The sequence below is a fragment of the Plecotus auritus genome, assembly GCF_963455305.1.
Source record: "Plecotus auritus genome assembly, chromosome: 9".
In the NCBI taxonomy this organism is placed as follows: domain Eukaryota; kingdom Metazoa; phylum Chordata; class Mammalia; order Chiroptera; family Vespertilionidae; genus Plecotus; species Plecotus auritus.
This window is the reverse complement of record NC_137783.1, coordinates 154609983-154627996: the sequence shown is the minus strand read 5'-3', so window position 1 is coordinate 154627996 and position 18014 is coordinate 154609983. Positions and strand designations below refer to the sequence as shown.

The following is an 18014-nucleotide window of genomic DNA, read 5'->3' as shown; positions in this document are numbered from 1 at the left end:
AAACTCCTGCACCCACCCAACACAGGCACCAGGTTCCCACCTGTCCCCTGTCCCATGCCCTGCCAGTGCCAGGAGCCCCAGCTCCTCCTCCACCGCCTGCGGGAGGGTCCTGAAGTGGTGAGGTCAAGGTGCTGCTGACGGCCCTTGGCAGCATGGGGCTGGGCTGGGCAGAGGGCAGAGTCAGTGTTGTGGAGGCAGGGCGTGTCCAGCGGGGGGACCTTGGCCTGCACTTGAGCAGTTCCCACTTGTGACAAAGGGGTGCCTAGTCAGCAGGGGCTGGCAGGACCTTAGGGCACCCTGCTGTCTCCCCCGCACACCGGCAGCCGGGAGGTCCTGTAGGGGGACCGAGGGGGCCCAGGGGCAGGGCCAATCTTTCTCTCTCTTTTAAAAAAATATATTTTTATTGATTTCAGAGAGGAAGGGAGGGGTAGAAAGGAAGATGAGAGAAAATCATTGATCCATTGATCGGCTGCCTCCTGCACGCTCCACCTCCAGGGACATCTGCAGACCCTCCCTGGTTATGAACCCCTCTGCTTGGAGCTTCAAGCCTTGGCCTCCTCAGACGGGCTCCCCCACCGCCCCTCTCTCCTCCTCTCCTCGCTGCCCCGCACCGCCCTCCCCACCCTCTGAACGAGCTGTGCGGGCCTGAGAAAGCGCGAGGGAAGGGAGAGAAACCAGGCCGCGCCCTCGGGACTTCCTCCCGGCCCTGCCGCCAAGCTCGGGGCTCCGCGCGGGGCCTCAGGGACCGCAGTGCCGGGGTCGCCCGGGAAGGACCCGGGACACAGTGGAGTGGGGCGGGGGTGGGAGGCGCGCGGGAGGACGGCGCATGCGCCCAGCGCCGCTCCAGGCCCCGCCCCCAGGCCTCGGCGGCACGTGACCAGCGCGTCCCCGGCCAGGTGCGCGCGCAGGAAGGGTCCGCGCACGCGCAGTCCGCGCCGACTGCGGTGGAGACCATGGCGTCCGAGCGGCTCCCGAACCGGCCCGCCTGCCTCCTCGTGGCCAGCGGCGCCGCCGAGGGTGAGGCTTGCGCGGAGGGAGGGCGGCGGGTGCCGGGGGAACCGCGCGGGAGGGCGAGGCAAACACACCGGCCGCGTCCAGCGCGCCTGAGGCTGGAGGCCCGCCCACTCGAGCGGCTCAGCCTGAACGCCGTGTTGGGGGCCCAGCAGGGAGGCGTCCTTGGCCTGCTCGGGGGTGGGGGCAGGGGGTGTCCCCGGACGTGGGCTCCGACGGGCCTGGGGTCGGACAGCCATGGCCTTGGGAGCGTGGGCCTTCCTGACAGGTGGCTCAGAGCCTGTGCTGCTCGGTGCCCGCACTGCCCGCCGCCCCGGCGCACACCGGGAGGATGCGGCCGGAGCGGGACTGTCCGGGGGGCGGGGAGGTAGAGGTGCAGGGACTGAGGACCCGCGGCCCTGCCAAGTGTCGAGGTACCAGAGAGGCCGTGGGGCTCATGGGGCCCGTGTCGCCAGCGCGCTCGCTCAGGGCCTGGGGTGCAGGGCCGGCAGGAAGAAATGAGCAGATTGGGGCCCCTGGTGCTCTGAGCACTTCCAGGGCCTCCTGTGTGTCCCCTGTCACAGCGGGAAGTGATGAGCCCACGGCCACGTCGGGAGCAGGTGGGGGACCAGGGCTGGGGCCGGGGGTCTGTGTGGAGCCTGGTCCGCGCCACTTGTGTAGCTGCTCACGTGGGCCAAGGAGCGAGGACCGCGGGTCACGGGGTCACCGTGTGCCGAGCCCCAGGGGCTCTGAGTGGCGTGTGCCTAGAATGAGGGCAGGAGCCAGGGTCCTACCCCCACCCCCATGGGGAGTTCAAGGGTCGGAGGAGCTATTGAAAGGGGTTCAGCCCTGGGGAGACAGGTTGGAGTGGGGTAAGGGGGAGGGGTCGCACCAGCTGGGCTGCGCCAGGAGGAGGGGATGTTGAGAACGTGTGGGGCACAGCTCTGAAAGGACCGCTGGGCTCTGGGCTGGACCACTGGGCCCTGCCCAGTCTCCTCAGGGGCCCTGGGGTGAAGTAGGTGGGGGTCGGAGGTGGAGGTGGGAGAGCAAGGGTTTGAGGAACTGGGAAGGCGGGGCGGGGGCGGGGAGGGCGGGTGATTTGGAAAGACTGATTTTGCTCAATGTGTGGACTTCCTACAATGAACATGTACTAACTCATAAGCGTGAATAAAGATGAACGTGAGGTTTAGGGATTGGGTCCCAGGATGAAAATAAAGGCGGAAGGATGCGGGTCAAGGCCATGTGGAGGTGGATGTCCCTGGTGGGGCCGCAGCCAGGAGCCTTCCAGACTGGGTGTGGGCAGAAGTGGGCGGGGAGCCCACTGGCATTCAGGAGCTCCTGTGAGCAAAGGGCTGAGACAGTGTCCTGGCCCTGGAGGAGGGTGGGGATGCACCCACCTTCCCGTGATGGGAGCCATAGCCCCACCTCTGCCGCCCTCCCTGGCCCAGCCTGGTGGAGTGGGGCTCAGTGGCTCCCTCCCCCGCCTAACCCAGGGGATAAACCAGGCCCTGCTGGTTTCCTGAGCAGGTGAGCTGAGTGTAAGGGAACCGCTCACTTGGGTGTGCCTTCTGGAAAGGCTCTACGGCCAGACTGGGGGAGAGCCCAGGGAGGGAGATGTGGGCCTGGTGGGGCCCTGGGATGAGGTGGGGGAGGGGCCAGGAGAAGCCCTGGGGTGGCGGGCAGGAGGGCTGCCTGGCCCAGCACTCACCCACGTGTCCTTCTTGCAGGAGTGTCAGCCCAGTCCTTCCTCCACTGCTTCACGTTGGCCAGCGCTGCCTTCAACCTGCAGGTGGCCACCCCTGGGGTAAGTCTAACCCCCTTTCTTTCTGGGGGGCGGGGGATAAGGGGGAGTGCTGTTGCTGGGAAAAGTGGTGAGCTGAGGCTGCTGTGACCTGAGGGATCGGGCGTGGGCTGAGGGGCCAAGACCCACTGGCATTATGGCTCGGCGTCTGCTCGCGAGAGAAAGGATGGCGCAGACCTTCCAGCAGGAGGGAGTGCAGCCCTCTGATGCCTGGCCCAGGTCACGGCAGTGATGTCTAAGGGTTTCCGTGTCGCCCCTGAGGTGGGTGGGACATTGGCTGCCGCTTTATAGGTGCCTGAGGACCAGTGTGGGCGCGGGGGCTGGCATGGAGCTTGGGTGTGTTGAGCTCTGGTGAGAGGGCTGGGCTGTTGGATACCTTTGTCCCTGAGGGGCTGCCGTTGGTCCTGAGCACCCCTGTGAGCCAGCAGGGGTGTCCTGCGCTGACCTTTGGCCTCGGGGCTCCGGCAGGGGAAGACCATGGACTTTGTGGACGTGAATGAGAGCAATGCACGCTGGGTGCAGGACTTCCGCCTCAAGGCCTATGCCAGCCCCGCCAAGCTCGAGTCCATCGACGGTGAGGGCCCGAGACCGTGGAGGGTCGGGCGTGTGGGGTTCCAGGTGGGTTTGTGGCCCCGCAGCGCCCCCTCACTCTACCCCTGGAGCTCCTGGGGCTTGCTGCCCGGCGCTGTGACTGTGGCCGCCCCCCTCCTGCGTCTTGGGCCCAGAGTTCCCAGCTGCCTCTGCGCGGAGAGGTGGGCACGTGGAGACGGGGCGGCAGGAATGGTCCATGGGCTGTGGGAGCCTTAGCCGGCGTAGGGACAGGGACAAAGGGTGGTGTCCGGCGGCAGGAGCAGGAGGACTGACTGGCCTGTGGTTCCCCCAGGTGCCCGGTACCATGCCCTCCTGATTCCCAGCTGTCCCGGGGCCCTGGCTGACCTGGCCAACAGTGGGTCTCTGGCCCGAATCCTGCAGCACTTCCACTCTGAGAGCAGTAGGTGACCCCTGGCCTGGGGGGGGGGGGGGGCGGGGGACTCCACAAACAGGGAGGGGAGGCAGGAAGGTGCCTGTGCTGGGGGTGGGCACGGCAGCCATGAACTGCAGGGTTCAGGTCTTGGGGCTGAAAATGTCAGATCACTTCAGATGCAGAGCCCCGTGATCTGGCCAGTGAGGGTCAAGTTTACTCAGCTGTCCCACACACGGGGGTGGGCACTCCCAACCCTGCCCTTTGGCCAGCACCCCTGTGGGCCCTCTGCCTGGCCCCTCGGGCTGGGGGCTGTGCCCCCTAGGCCCCTCCAAGGGGGGAGGGCAGGATGCGGGCTTTGTTCCTGGTGGGAAAGCACCGGGTCCAGGCTGGGGCCGAGGCCAGCAGGGCTGGGGGAGAGGCCGCTCTGGAGACCTGGCCTGCCGCCCTGGTCGGCCTTGGGCTCGGATGCGCATGTCTGGTCGTCAGGGGCGGCTTACAAAAACCCCGGCTCCACACAGTGTCCTTTGTCGGTGAGAACGGGCCTCCTGTCCCCTCACCAGCCACCGGGACAGGCAGCGATTGTTCCCGGCCACCTCAGCCGTGGGAACGCACTTGTGCCAGGCGGCCTCTGGGTGGCAGGCCCGGAGCCAAGGCGGGCGCTGGGCGGGGTGGGGGCACTGCCTGGAGGCCCTGAGAGTTGGAAGGAGGCGGTGCCTTCCCACCGCAGTCCGGAGGGGCGTTTCCGGGTGGGCTGCCCCTCGTGCAGCGGTGACAGCGGTGACGGCGGTGCCGCCAGACATTTGCCATCAGAGGGCGCGTGGGGCCTGGAGGGTGCAGGCGGGGTACAGGCCGTTGGCTCTGCGAGGGCCGGGGGGCGGTGAGCGGAGTGCCGCTGGTTGGCACATAGACCTGCTCGCCCTCGCGACGCCTCCTTGTACTTGTTTCTCAGCCACCGGGACTTGAGGTTTGAGCCGGAAGCAGCGGCTCGCCATGTTGCCAGGGGCGGGGCAGCGGCCTCCGGGAGGTCGGCCGTGGGGGTGGGGGTGTTGGGAGAGGGCCAACCCCGGGCGTCCAGGACCTCACCCCGCCCTGCCACTGCTTTCAGAGCCCATCTGCGCCGTTGGCCACGGGGTCGCCGCCCTGTGCTGCGCCACCAACGAGGACCGGTCCTGGGTGTTCCAAGGCTACAGCGTGACCGGGGTGAGTGCCGCAGGGGCCCGGGCGCCGTCAGGCCCGAAGCACAGGGCCGGCGGGGACCCTGTGGGGCCCATGGTCACCTCTGGCTGTGACAGCCACTTGTCCACACGCACCAGGCTGCTGTTGTCTGTTGTCTGCTGACACCCTGGGAGGCCTGTTCAGGCCGTGGGTGAGGACAGAGACCCTGCCTCGCGCGACCCTCACGGCCCGGTTCGCTTTGCTGGCTGTGGGTGTGGGGAGCGCGGGCTGGGGTTGAGCTTGCTTTGCGCCTGACCAGGAGGCAGGGCTTCATTTGGGTGGAGGGGCTGGCGCCGGCTCCGCACTCACAGGGGCAGGGAGCAGGCCCGGGAGGGGCTGGGCAGATCTAGGAGGGAGGGTCCGTGTGGTGAGGCCTGAGGCCTGGCTGCCGGAGGCTGGACACAGCTGGGCTGGTCCCAGGTCCAGGTCCAGGTCCAGGTCCAGGGGAGGACCGGACAGGAGCGGAGCCTGGGTGAGTCCTCCGTGCTCCTGGGCCCCGGCCCCGCCCACAGGCCATGTGGCTCTGTCCCGCCTCCGGGCCTTTCACTCACTGCAGGGCTCAGCTCCCGCTGGCCGCCCATGTGCCTCGATGCTGGGGGAGGGTGTCACCCTGGAAGCCCACAGCGGGAGGGCCTCACCCGGGGTTCAGTCTTGGAGCAGTGCTGTGCTCCCCATCCCACGTGGAGGGCAGGGCCCTGCCTGGGTTGGACCTGCCTGAGCCCGGGTGGCCCTTCCTGCAGCCCTCCGTGTACGAGCTCATCAGGGCCCCCGGCTTCGCCCACCTGCCCCTCATCGTGGAGGACTTCGTGAAGGATGCCGGCGCCAGCTTCAGTGGTGAGCTGGGCGGCGCTGCAGGCGAGGGGGGCGGCCAGGGGGGGGACCACACTGGGCAGGCCAGCCTCCTGGGGCTGTGCACCCAGCTGACCTCGGTGGCCGGCGGCTCTGAAACCCCGCAGCTGACCTGGAGTTCACAGGCCCAGGAGGGTGGGTGGGCCGGGCCTGGGCGGTGCCCGCATGGGGCGGTGCCTGAGGCCTGTGCCCTCGGGTCTCCTGCAGCCAGCGAGCCTGACGCGGTGCACGTGGTGCTGGACCGCCACCTCGTCACGGGCCAGAACGCGGGTTCCACTGTGCCCGCCGTGCAGAACCTGCTCTTCCTCTGCGGCAGCCGGTGAGGGGCGCGGGCGATGGGCGATGTGCGGGCTGCTGGGCCACGGTCCCTGTGATGGCTGCTGCTGGTGCCCGGGCCTTGACCTGGTATCTGTCCTGCAGGAAGTGACGCGGTCCCCGCTGAGCCAGCCTACCTGCCAGTGGATGCCACCACCTCCAGAGGGCCCAGGTCCCCAGAGGCAGTGGGACTCAGGCCTCCAGGGCCCGAGCCTCTGACAGCTCCTGAGGTTGACTTCACCCGACCAGGCCTGTGGGACTGCGGGGCCTCCAGGAGTCAGCCTGAGGGGTGTCGGTCTTGGGGGTGCGAGGCCAAGGTGCTGCCCTGGCACCGGGTGGGGCTCGGGTTCCATGTGGAGCAGCCCACAGCGAGTTGGTACCCAGAGAATCAGCCGGGGCGTTGCAGGGTGGGGTCATGGCCACTCTGGTCTTCCTGCACCAGCCCTGGTTGTCTCCCTGTGCCCGTCCCTGGCACCCAGGTGGGGGAGCAGAGGCCGACCCTCCTGGCAGCCAGGATGATCACGCTGGCCCCGCAGTGACCGGCAGGGGTACCGGAGTCGGTACCTGTGTGGGGAGGGCCGTGCCCAGGCGGTCTGTCCCCAGCCCTTTGGGTGCTGGCTGAGTGGGGAGGGGCCAGCTGGCTGGAGCTTGGTCAGCACTTTAGACTTGGGTCAAAGGTGAAGGGGAATTAATCTTGTGGTCACAGCTCCAGGCCCCCAGACTTGCCCCGATTTTAACCTTTGCCTTGTGTGTGGGTTCCGTGTGGGGGTCACCCCATGTCAGGCCAGGGTGGACCTCAGGGCAGACGGTAGCACCACCGCATACGTCGCTGACATTGAAACACTGTTGACCTTTGACCTTCAAACACAGCCCGGGGGTTCCTTCGACAGCACTGCACATCCCCCGTCCTGCAGCTGCTCCAGGGGTGTCAGGGTGGACATAGCAAGCAGGAGCTCCGCTTGGAAGGAGGCCCTGGACAGGCCTCTGCTGGGGACGCCGGGTGGCTGTTGGCCGGCTCCCTCCCAGCGCAGCCTGACAGCCGGACCGCCCTCAGGCCTCCCAGCTGGGCTGTGGGGTCCCCCGGAGCCCGGCTTGCCGCATCACTGCTTCCAGCTCCTGGGAACAAGCTGGGCAGCCCCCGGCCCGCACTTCCTCCCGGCCCCTGCACCAGCTCACACTCGGCACTCCTGTGGCATTTCCCGGAAGGCGGGTTGGCCTGCCGTCAGCCCCACGCCCCCAGGTGCCACCGCGTGGTGATGGGTGGCTGTGCACAAACCCTGACAGACCCGCCTCGCGGGCATGGTCTGTGTTACCGTGAAACCGACCACTCCTGCTGAGGTTTCTGACCGGCCCTGTCTACGCTGCTCAGGGCGCATCTGCTCCCTGGGTGGCCCCTGGGCCAAGGCTCTGCTCCCTGCAGCTGGGTCCCAAGGGAGGGGTGGGAGGAGGGACCAGAAAGCCGTGAGAGGGCAGGGGGGGGTTGGAGCCTGGTTCCCCTGCCCGTGCCTCTGGGATCCCCCCACACGCCCAGGACATCTGCAGCCGCGCTCTCAGCAATGGACACAGACCGGCCCCCTGAATGGCGTCTTGTCAAAGGGCAGTGTCACCGCTGTGTGGTGGGACATTTGCCGTGAAAGTCCTGCCCGGCCGGTGTGGCTCAGTGGGTTCAGTTCCCGGTTGGAGTACATGTATGGGTGGTGGGCTCAATCCCGTGTGGGGTGTGCAAGAGGCACCAATCAATGATTCTGTCATCAGTGATGTCTGTCCCTTCTATGAAACCAATAAAAATATATTAAAAACAGAATGAAGTCCTGACGACACCCTACATGGTGGCCCGTGAGAACACGCTAAGTGAAAGACGACAGTGCGGTCCCATTTGTGTGGAACATCCTGACGCTCCAGTGGCTCGGTTGTGGTGGGAATGGGGCACATGGACATGCTCTCTCTTTCGGGGGGGCTTCTGAGCTGAATGCTGATGGTCGCAGACCCCAGGGCTGGGACGCACCCAGGAGAGGGGGTCCGGGTGGGTGCAATGGCCCTGCCCACTACTGCTGGACACCCACCCAGCAGGCCCCCTTAGCAGCCAGGATGGCTGAGCTTGTCCAGGACAGGCCGGGGCACTCAGGACAGCACAGCCCTGGTGGGGCCTGTCCCTGGGCCCCGAGAACTACAGCCACGGGCCCTGCTGCTTTGGAGCAGAGACTTGGCCTCGTGGCCTGTCTGGGGGTCCCTGTGGAAGGCTGTGGGGAAAGCGTGGCCCATCAGGTTCCTAAAGAGAAAGCTAGCCCAGGTGGGGGAGGACAGGGCGGCTCCCTGCTGACCCTTTGGTGTAGCCAGGGCAGTGTCTCCGCAGGTCAGTCCGACCTGTTTCTGCCCACACCGACGTGGACAGGCCAGACGGGGGACACGCCCCCTTATCCTCTCCCTGGGCACTGGCTCCGGAACTGAGTCCTCGCCCTGCCTGGCTCCCCTCCAGGAACAGAGGCTGGTCCTTCCTCCTCCCTCCACCCATCACCGCCCCAGGCCCTTCCCAGTGCAGCACTTGGTGCCCAAAGTCCAAACAGCGCCCTAGTGTGTTCTCCGAGCTGCACCCACCTCCAGGTCTCAGGACGCATCCCGGACACCCCGGGTTAGATGGACCAGTGCTGCTGTGCTGAGCTGCCCCACCAGGTGGCGCCACTGGCCCACCCGCCTGGTCAGGGCCTCAGTTCACCAAGCCACACACAAGGCAGCAGGCAGCAATGGGCACAGCCCAGGGGCCCAGCACAGCCCTTGGCCCCATCAAGGGATCTGGGCACAGGAAGGGCTCCGGTGGGTCCCCACCCAGCAGCAGGCAGGCAGACAGCGCTGCCCGTCTTGGCTGGGCCCAGGCTGTAGCTGGTGGCTGGGCAACTGGCGCCGAGGGGCCCGGGCCGCCAGGAAATGAAGCGTGGCACCGAAAACAGCTGCTTTAATGCATTAGGCAGAATTTCACACCAAATCAGAAGCCCATGATCCGTCCCTGCTCCAAATTGTAAAAAATGAAAGATTCGTCACCGGACTTGTGCAATCAGACGCAAACCCAGAGCCAGCACTGGTCTGCGGCCCGGCCCGGCTACTTCCCGTTCTCCGCGCTGAACATGCGGTCCTGCAAGTGGAGGGGGGGCCAGGAGAGGGGTGTCAGGCTCCCTCTGTGGGCCCACACCGCCCATGGGTCCGGCGGCACACCCAGGGTCCCACAGAAGTGCCAGCTCTGCCCAGCTCGCCCGGGCACTCACCGCCAGCACCCGCTCCAGCTTCACCGCGTCGGCAGCGAACTTGCGGATGCCGTCCGAGAGCTTCTCCACGGCCATCTGGTCCTCGTTGTGCAGCCAGCGGAAGGCCTTCTCGTCCAGGTGCACCTTCTCCAGGGCGCTGGCCTGGGCTGGGACAGGAGCAGGCCCTCCACACCCGCCCGCGCTGCCATCCCGCCCCGCCCGCCCGGGCCGCCCCGTGCCCTCCCAGCCCCGCCCCCGCCCCCTGGAACCGAGGCGCAGGCAGCCCCCAGCGGGCCGGGGCCGGGCCTCACCCGCCTTGGCCGACAGCGCGGGCACCAGCTTGCTGCTGTCCTTGAGCAGCTCGCCCAGCAGCTTGGGCGAGATGGTGAGGAAGTCGCAGCCTGCCAGCGCCTTGATCTCGCCCGTGTTGCGGAAGGAGGCGCCCATGACGATGGTCTTGTAGCCAAACTTCTTGTAGTAGTTGTAGATCTTGGTGACGCTCTGCACTCCTGGAGGAAGGCCCAGCGGTCAGCACTGCGCCCGCCGCCCTGCCCACCTCGCACCTGCCCTGGGGCCCCCGGGGCCGCTCACCAGGGTCCTCCTGGGGCTCGTAGGACTTCTTGTCCGTGTTGGCCACGTGCCAGTCGAGGATGCGCCCCACGAAGGGGGAGATGAGCGTCACGCCCGCCTCGGCGCAGGCCACGGCCTGGGCGAAGGAGAAGAGCAGCGTCATGTTGCAATGGATGCCGTGCCGCTCCTCCAGCTCCCTGCGGGACGCACACGGCTCACCCCGGCTCTCTGCCCCGGCTCCCTGGCCCCGCCCCCTGGCTCCCTGGCCCCGGCTCCCTGGCCCCGGCTCCCTGGCCCCGGCCCCCCGGCCCCGCCCCCCCGGCTCCCTGGCCCTGGCCCCCCGGCTCCCTGCCCCGGCCCCCCGGCTCCCTGGCTCCGGCTCCCTGGCCGACGGGCTGCCGCTGACCCACTCATTTCCCCTCAAACCCAGTTACAAATGGACAGAGGCGAGGGGTCCCCGGCCAGCACCTGCACCAGCACGGGCCCTCGGTCCCTCCCCTCAGCCGGAACCGCCTGGGGCTGGACCCCAGCTGTCATCTCAGGCCACAGTGCTGCCTGCCTCTCACCCGGAGCCACAGCCTCCTTTGCCACTCTCACCCTCCCCAGCCCGCCCTGCCGCAGCCCGTCAGTCCACCGCGACATTCTGGGGCCGAGTCCTGAGGACAGGGCAATGGCCACTGTCATGTGGGCGGGACAAGGGCTGTGACAGCTGGACCTCTGCTCTGGCTCCTGCGGCCACAAATTCCCACCACGGAGCAGTTTGAAGGGCTCCACCGTGTGGCCACATGGGGTGGTGAATGGCCCACACGCACAAGAAGCAGTGCCGTCCCTCCAACGGCCACAGTGACCGGCCAGGTGACCGAGTATGTGCCCAGGAGCGATGACACGGCCGCACAACCACGTGTCCACACAGGATGAACGGACACAGAAAAGGCAGCACGCACACAGCGGGACATTGGATTTGAAAGGGAGGGACGCAGCCCCGACTGCCACAGGGTGAGCCCTGGAAACATGCCACGGGAGAGGCCACGTGTCCTGAGCCCACCCGTGTGAGACGCCCAGAACAGGCAGCAGAGTGGAGAGCCGTCGCAGGGCGGGGCTGCAGCTGACACAAGAGGGTCGGCCTCCAGGCCTCACACCTCCGCCTCCACCAGAGGGTCGGCCTCCAGGCCTCACACCTCCGCCTCCACCAGAGGGTCGGCCTCCAGGCCTCACACCTCCGCCTCCACCAGGCCTAAGAGGATCTGCCTGCGGACGGTGAGCGCCCGGTGAGGACGCGGATGACCCGCCTGTGGGGTCTCACGGACACTCGTTTCTGAGGGTCACCCAGCAGGACCTTGGGACCTGGTCCTAGACACACCTGGCCCTGTCATCTGGGCCATGCCCGCCCCCCGGGAGGGGGCGGGGGACACTTACTTTCCAGCCTGAATTCCTTCCCAGGTGGACGACAGCTTGATCAGAATCCGGTCCTTGCTGACGCCGGCGTCCTTGTAGAGCTCGATGAGGCGCAGGGCTCGGGCCACCATGGCGTCCTTGTCAAAGGAGAGCCTGGAAGAGCCGGGGCCGCGGTGAGGGGCGCCGAGGGCGCCAAGGACGAGCAAGCGGCAGCGGTGCCCCGGCTCCCGACCGCCTGCCCTCTGTGACGCCAGAGCACGGCTGCCGGCAGGTGGGGCAGGGAGCCAGGCCTGGCCGGTCGCGGACCAAGAAGCTGCTGCCCCGCCCGCCCACGCCCTTACCTGGCATCGACTTCCGTGGACACGCGGCCTGGAATCTTCTTCAGTATTTCTGCTCCAAACAGCACATAAAGCTTATCGGTCGCATTTTGAATCTGTTCTTCCTGTGACCTGAAATCCAGGGAAACGGGCTGGTGACTTGTTAGGTGAGTGTCCCGCGTTCTAGACAACAAACTGTTCCTGGGAGAACCCTCCCACGGCAGCTTCTTCCCTTTCTTTGTTTAAGTAGGTTTTTATTGGTGAGAGAACCACTGGCCGGCTGCCTCCTGCACGCCCCCCATGGGGGATCGAACCTGCAACCGGGGCCTGTGCCCTGACCGGGAATCGAACCCTGACCTCCTGGCTCCTAGGTCGACGCTCCGCCCCTGAGCCAGGCCGGCCGGGCTGGCCCTTCGTTCTTAAGAACGCGTTTGTCCCGGTGAATACACACACAGGAGAGTCACCACCATAACCTCGGGGCGCACAGCTCAGGGCATGAAGCCGTTCACTGTGGTGGGGCCGTCACCACGCCACCGCCACGTCCCGCCATGAAAAACATCTCTTTGGAGGCGCCTGGGCAGACGAGTCAAGTGCACGCAGAGGCCTCAAGCCGGCGTGTCACAGTCAGAACCTGGGGCAGCTGCACGAGGCAGAGGCCTGTGAGCGACGAAGGCACCGTCTCATCACTCAATTCCAGGAGCATCCAGGCCTGGCTGGTACCCAGGGCGGGAGACCAGCCCACGAGGGAAGGGAAAGCGAAGCCGGCTAAGGTGGGGGGCAGGGCAGACGCGGGCACAGAGCAGGCTGCACACCGCACGCCCCCGGGCATCCCAGCCAGGGGCCACTGTTCCCCACGGCTCACCCTGGTGAGCATGAAAAACGGCACCTAGGAAGGGCACATCTATGGAGCCCGCCGCTGCGTGTGGCCTGGGGCGGGAGCAGGACCGACCACAGGGGCAGCAGGGAGCGTTCTGGGACCGGACTGTGGCGACGGCTGCATCACGGCATGAAGGACCCCAAGGGGCCGGGCCGTGTCCCTAAGAGTGAATTGTACTCTGAGCAGCTGTTCAAAGACACCACCGAACGGGCCATCACAGAACTGACGCTCAGCGTGGGGGACGAGTGGACCAGCCTGGGGCCCCCAGCCACACCACTGGCTCGGGGACCCCGAACTCACCCGGGGACCCCGAACTCACCCGGGGACCCCGAACTCACCCGGGGACCCCGAACTCACCCGCCCAGCTTCTTGCCGTAGGCGATGGCCTCCTCCACCAGCTCCTGGTAGGCGGGCATCTGCGCCGCAGCCAGGATCAGGGACGGGTTGGTGGTGGCATCCTGGGGCTTGTACTGGTCGATGGCTAGAGAGAGTTTGAGAGAAAGGAATTACGGCTCGTGTCCCGCCGAGTCTGTGACAGTTTTCCTCTGAGCCCTAGACACACGCGAGTGTTTCCGCCCCGGCCGGGGTGGCTCAGTGGACAGAGCGTTGCCCGCAGACTGAAGGGTCTCTGGTTTGATTCCAGTCAAGGGCACGTACCGTGGTTGCAGGTTCGATCCCCGGGTCGGGACGCGTGCGGAGGCAGCTAATCAATGTGTCTCACATGGATGTTTCTCTCTGTCTCTCCCCCGCCCTTCCACCCTCTCTAAAAACCAATGGGATTCCCTCGGGTGAGGGTTAGCAAAACCAAACTGTTTTCCAAGCCGAGGTTAGCCACGCTTCACACCTATGTCCCCCCACCCCGAGGCTGGCCAGAGGCAGCGGTCTGCACAGGGACAGGACCACCAGCAAGTCAAGCGCCAGAGATGGGGGTGCCCGCAAGGGCTGACTTCACTGCTGGGTGGGGAGGGAGGCAGCTGGGATGTTCGGACAGCAGAGGGCGCCCTGCTTCCCCGCAGCGCCAGCGACAGTGCGGGACCCGGATCACTGGATCAACGACTGCTTGCTTTCTCCTTTAAACCACTCTCTCCTAACCCCCAGGCACCCAGGCCGGGATTCCAGGCCAGTGGGCCACTCTGGGAGTTTATTGAGCAAATGAGTATTTGATGACAACACCACGGAGATGGAGAAAGATCAGGGGCCGGCAGGAACAGGGGTGGCTCTCAGGAGACCAGGGAGATGGCCCTGGCCACGGCCCGCTGTGTCCTAACTGTCCCGGGGCCCACAGAAATCTACAGGTGTCATAACCCGCACAGCGAAGGCCCCCCCCATGCAGCTGAAACTGGTGAACGCGGTGAGCATGCTAACAGGACGGTGCAGGTGCCAGGTTCCGGTTCTGACACCACACCATGGGCACACAGGGTGGCCCCACGGCGGGGCGCTGGGCCACGGGCTCCAGGGCCTCTATGGGCTGATCTTGCAACATCCGTACGTCTGTTTCTAAATAACGCGTTAGGAAACAGTGCTCAGGAGTGGCGCTTGCACAGGGAAACCCACAGGCGGTGCCTGAAGACAGTGCCTCTCCTCGTGTAGAAGGATGCCTTGGTAGCGCTGACTTTTTTTTTTTTTTAAATATATTTTATTGATGTTTTACAGAGAGGAAGGGAGAGGGATAGAGAGCTAGAAACATCGATGAGAGAGAAACATCGATCAGCTGCCTCCTGCACACCCCCTACTGGGGATGTGCCCACAACCGAGGTACATGCCCTTGACCAGAATCAAACCTGGGACCTTTCAGTCCGCAGGCCGACGCTCTATCCACTGAGCCACACCGGTTTCAGCGGTAGCGCTGACTTTTAACCACATTGAAAGACCCGTCAGGGATTCAACAGATGAGCTTCAGGTGCCCGGACCCTGAAGTGGATGCAGACTGGGAGGGCACTGGTCTAGACAGAGGCCTCCCCCCCCACCCCCGGGGAAAGGTGAGAACCTTCACTTCAGACAATGACCAGGAGACAAAGGCCCGCAGCTACCCTGCAACACCGGATGTACAGTATTGTTACAGTTACTGCTCACCGAAAACGTCAGTAACCGGGTTTAGATATTTTAAAAGAAAACCAGCAAGCACTCTCCAGCAGGTGTAACCGGCTAGGGCTGCGCAGGTCACAACACAGGCCCGGCTGCCCCCGGCCACAGTCCTGGCCGCAGTCCGACATTCCTCGGAGCGCGGGAGGGAAGAAGCTGCGCAGGGCAACACGCAGCCACCGCTCAGCTCTGGCCTCGAGGTCTGGCCACAGGGCGGGATGGCAAGGAGACCCGCGCCGCTGGTCTGACGGCTAACGTGCTGCTGCCAAGCCCACAGGCTGCCCGCGGCGCCCCAATGAGCTTCCTCACTGGGAGGTTCTGCTGGATAAACAATCCTCTGAAAACCGCTCACTCATCGTCACCCAAAGGAATGAGGCCGTTTCTCCAGTCACCATGAGAAAGCAGAAAAGAGGCAGCCACTTCCTTGTGCGCCCGCGGCACGCACACCCACGAGCGCCCCGGGGCCCTGACGTTCCGGGGAAGAGGGAGGTTCTGCCGGGGACCCACTGAGGACCGACCGGGTAACCCCGCACGCTGGGCCTCCGCAGTGAACGATTGAGTCTCAGTGGCCCCAGCACGGCCCTCGCTGGGCCAGCGCACGGGTTCCAGCCCTGCTCCAGCTCCCGCCACGCACGGCCCGCGTCCCGGGCGGGCGCGGAGGGTGCAACAGGCGGCGCCAGCGCAGGTGCGGCCGTCCTGGGCCCGCGCTCAGTCTGCCCTGCCGAGCGGTCAACACGCGCGGAACAAAGCCGCCCGGTGCCGCGGGAGCGGCTCCAGGTCCACCTCGGACCCTCCCCAACCCGGAGCCTTCGCAACCCGACCCCCGCGGACTCCGGGCCTTCGCACCTGGCGGCGGGGGCGCCCGGCAGGGGCGGGGTTCAGACTGTGCGCTCCGCTCCGGGCCCCGCCCTCCCGCCCTCCCGCCCCGGCCGCTCCGGCCGCGTCTCCCGGCCGCGGGCGCCCCGTGTCCTGCACCCCGGGAGCCGGCCTGGAGCGGGGCTGCGGGGCCCGGGGGGGGGGCAGCGGGGCCCGGAGCGGGGCAGCGGGGTCTGGAGCGGGGCAGCGGGGCCCGGAGCAGCCGTCTCGGCGTCCACGCCCCCGCAGGCCCCCGCAGGCGCCCACACTCGGGCCGCGCCTCACCGTGGAAGTCGCCCGTGTCGGCCACCACGGTGGTGAACTGCTTGAGCTGGTCCAGGACGCTCTCCATCCTCTGCCGCTTTACCGGGGAGCCCGACATGGCGAGACGGCGGAGGCAGCGCGGCGGCCCACAATGCCCCGCGGGCCCCGCCCAGGCCGCCGGCCAATCGGAGCGGCGCGGGAAGCGGGCGAGGCCCCGCCCCGGAGGGGAACCACGCCCCTGAGCCTGAAACCCCGCCCCCGGAGCAGCTGTCGCTGGGGCGGGGGTCCCGGGCCCCACGCTGTCCCTGGTGAAATGCGGGCAGGACGCGGGGAGGCGAGCGGCCAACGTGGGCGGCACGTCCTGGGCGCACGCAGCCTGCAGCCTGGATGGGACACCCTGATGGGACACCCTGGATGGGACACCCTGGATGGGACACCCTGGATGGGACACCCTGGAGCAGTGCGCCCCCCCAAAGCGGTGCGCCCCCACCCAGCGGTGCGCCCCACCCAGCGGCGTCTCAGAGGGCGCCGCGTCACCTCCCGCCTCTGCAAACGCCCCGCGGGACCTTCATCTGGGCCGTGGCTTGACCCCCAGCCCTCGGCCGCAGACCACGAAAAGGGCCTCTGTCCGTTGACACTGACCGTGCGCCTGCGGGCCTGGGCTTAAGTCTCTGCCCGCCCCTTCCCGGCGCACCTGCTCCCCGCAGGCCTGCCTGGCCGCCCTCCTGGGGTCAGGCGTGCTCGGTGCCTGGGAAGGGCCCGAGAGGTGAGGGCGGGAGACCAGGCTGCGGTTTCAGCGTCTGCGGCAGGTCCGGAGCCCCCAGGCCGGCGCCAGGCCTTCCCTGCCTGGGATTCGGATGGGCAGCTGCTGAGCAGCACCAAGTTCACAGGGGCCCGAGGTTTCAGGCACCGGAGCAGTCATGGGAAACACTTCCATCTGACGGGTTCTTCATACGCCCTGGATCAGACCTCTGCCAGGCATGTGTGTGGCAGGGGCCCAGGAGACAGTCAGCCAGGGAGGGGCCGTGGGAGTGGGAGAACCAGACCCCAGGGGAAGAGGGGGCTCAGGGCTGACCAGGCCAGGGCAGCTGCCTGGAGGGTGGCAGGGAGAAGGAGTGGAGGCACACTTCCCACCCTTCGGAGGTTCGCTGCGAAGGGAGCAGGCGGTGGCGGGAGGGAAATGACTGGGTGTTTGTGGGGGGGCAGGAGAGGAGAGGGGTGCTCAGCAGGTCCCTGGAGGGCAGTGGCTGGGGTCCAGGGCACTGGTGCAAAGGTGGCCTTTGTCACCCTCCAAGATGTTAGGGGGGACGGGGGGGGGCCAGGAGTAGACCTGGGCACAGACGGGGCAGGTGCGCAGGCTGCTGGTGGCACGCGGAGGCTGGCTGACCGCGGCTTGTTCAGGGCTGGCTGAGGGAGCCGGTCCGGGAGCCGAGAGGGGAGGGGCGATGGGCAGGAGGCAGGGTGTTGGGCAGCCCGGGAGCGGGAGAGGCACCAACCTGGGTGTGGCTGTGGGTTCAGCCTCCTGCCCCTCCTGTGTCTCTGGGTGGGTGAGGGGGTGGGGTTTCGCCCCGGAATGTGGCGAGATGGAGGCCACCTTGACGAGGAAGGGAGCGGAGCTGGGCCTGGGCAAAGGTGTGGGGCGGGTGCTGAGTCAGGTGAACAGGACAAAGGGCTGCAGAGGCTGAGGATTGCCCGCCCGTCACCGGTCAATTCCCGGTCAAGGCACACACCCAGGTTTCGGGTTCGGTTCCCGGTGCAGAAGGCAGCCAGCGTTCCTCTCCCTGTCCCTCCCTCCCTCCCTCTAATAAACAATAAAAACATGTTTTAAGATAAAACAAAAGCCTCCATCAGTGTTGGTCATTCCCCTCTGGGCGGAGAGCTTTCCCTGGCAGCAGCGCGGACCCGCTGTCCGTGTCCTCACCGAGCCCCGAGCCCCTCGGTGCCGGAGGGACCCCGCCAGGTGCTGTCACTCACAGCAGAGGGCACAGCGGGGGGTCCGGGTTCACAGGCAGCAGGTGCAGAGCTTAATAACGAGGAGGAAAGGAACAGAATCGGATCAACAGAGCAGCCTCGTCTACATGATGAATTTCAGCCAGACTCGAACCTGCAGACAACGCAACAAAGGCCCTTCTCCCCTTGGGGAGATTCACGTCCTGAAACACATAGATGTTTTTAGTGGGTTTTAGAGAGAGAGGAGGGGAGAGAGAGAGAGACGTGGATCGGCTGCCTCCTGCACGCCCCCTACTGGGGATCGAGTCTGCAGCCCTGCACAGGCCCCGACCAG

The 18014-nt window shown here is 66.6% G+C and overlaps 2 protein-coding genes across 6 annotated transcripts; one reads left to right on the top strand and one right to left on the bottom strand.

The window, feature by feature from the left end:
- Positions 1-878: 878 nt before the first annotated feature.
- Positions 879-7770, top strand: GATD1 (glutamine amidotransferase class 1 domain containing 1; the record flags this gene model as incomplete). Of its 5 annotated transcripts, XM_080643146.1 has the most annotated exons (8): positions 880-1017; positions 2718-2794; positions 3260-3365; positions 3675-3782; positions 4861-4955; positions 5711-5804; positions 6027-6138; positions 6240-7770. In XM_080643146.1, the coding sequence occupies exons 1-8, from the start codon at positions 954-956 to the stop codon at positions 6244-6246; spliced, it is 663 nt and encodes a 220-aa protein (XP_080499272.1). In that variant the 5' UTR covers positions 880-953. The 5 variants fall into 5 exon arrangements, with proteins under 5 accessions (XP_080499275.1, XP_080499272.1, XP_080499274.1 ...); XM_080643148.1 differs by lacking the exon at positions 3675-3782; XM_080643147.1 differs by lacking the exon at positions 6240-7770 and having other exon boundaries at positions 6027-6142.
- A 1297-nt stretch (positions 7771-9067) lies between these two features.
- Positions 9068-16244, bottom strand: TALDO1 (transaldolase 1). The gene is made up of 8 exons (XM_080641183.1): positions 15752-16244; positions 12887-13010; positions 11677-11784; positions 11357-11488; positions 9962-10137; positions 9682-9879; positions 9392-9537; positions 9068-9261 (listed from the first exon to the last, which is right to left on the bottom strand). Exons 1-8 carry the CDS (start codon positions 15846-15848, stop codon positions 9229-9231), a joined length of 1014 nt encoding a protein of 337 aa, XP_080497309.1. The 5' UTR covers positions 15849-16244; the 3' UTR covers positions 9068-9228.
- Between the last annotated feature and the right edge of the window lie 1770 nt (positions 16245-18014).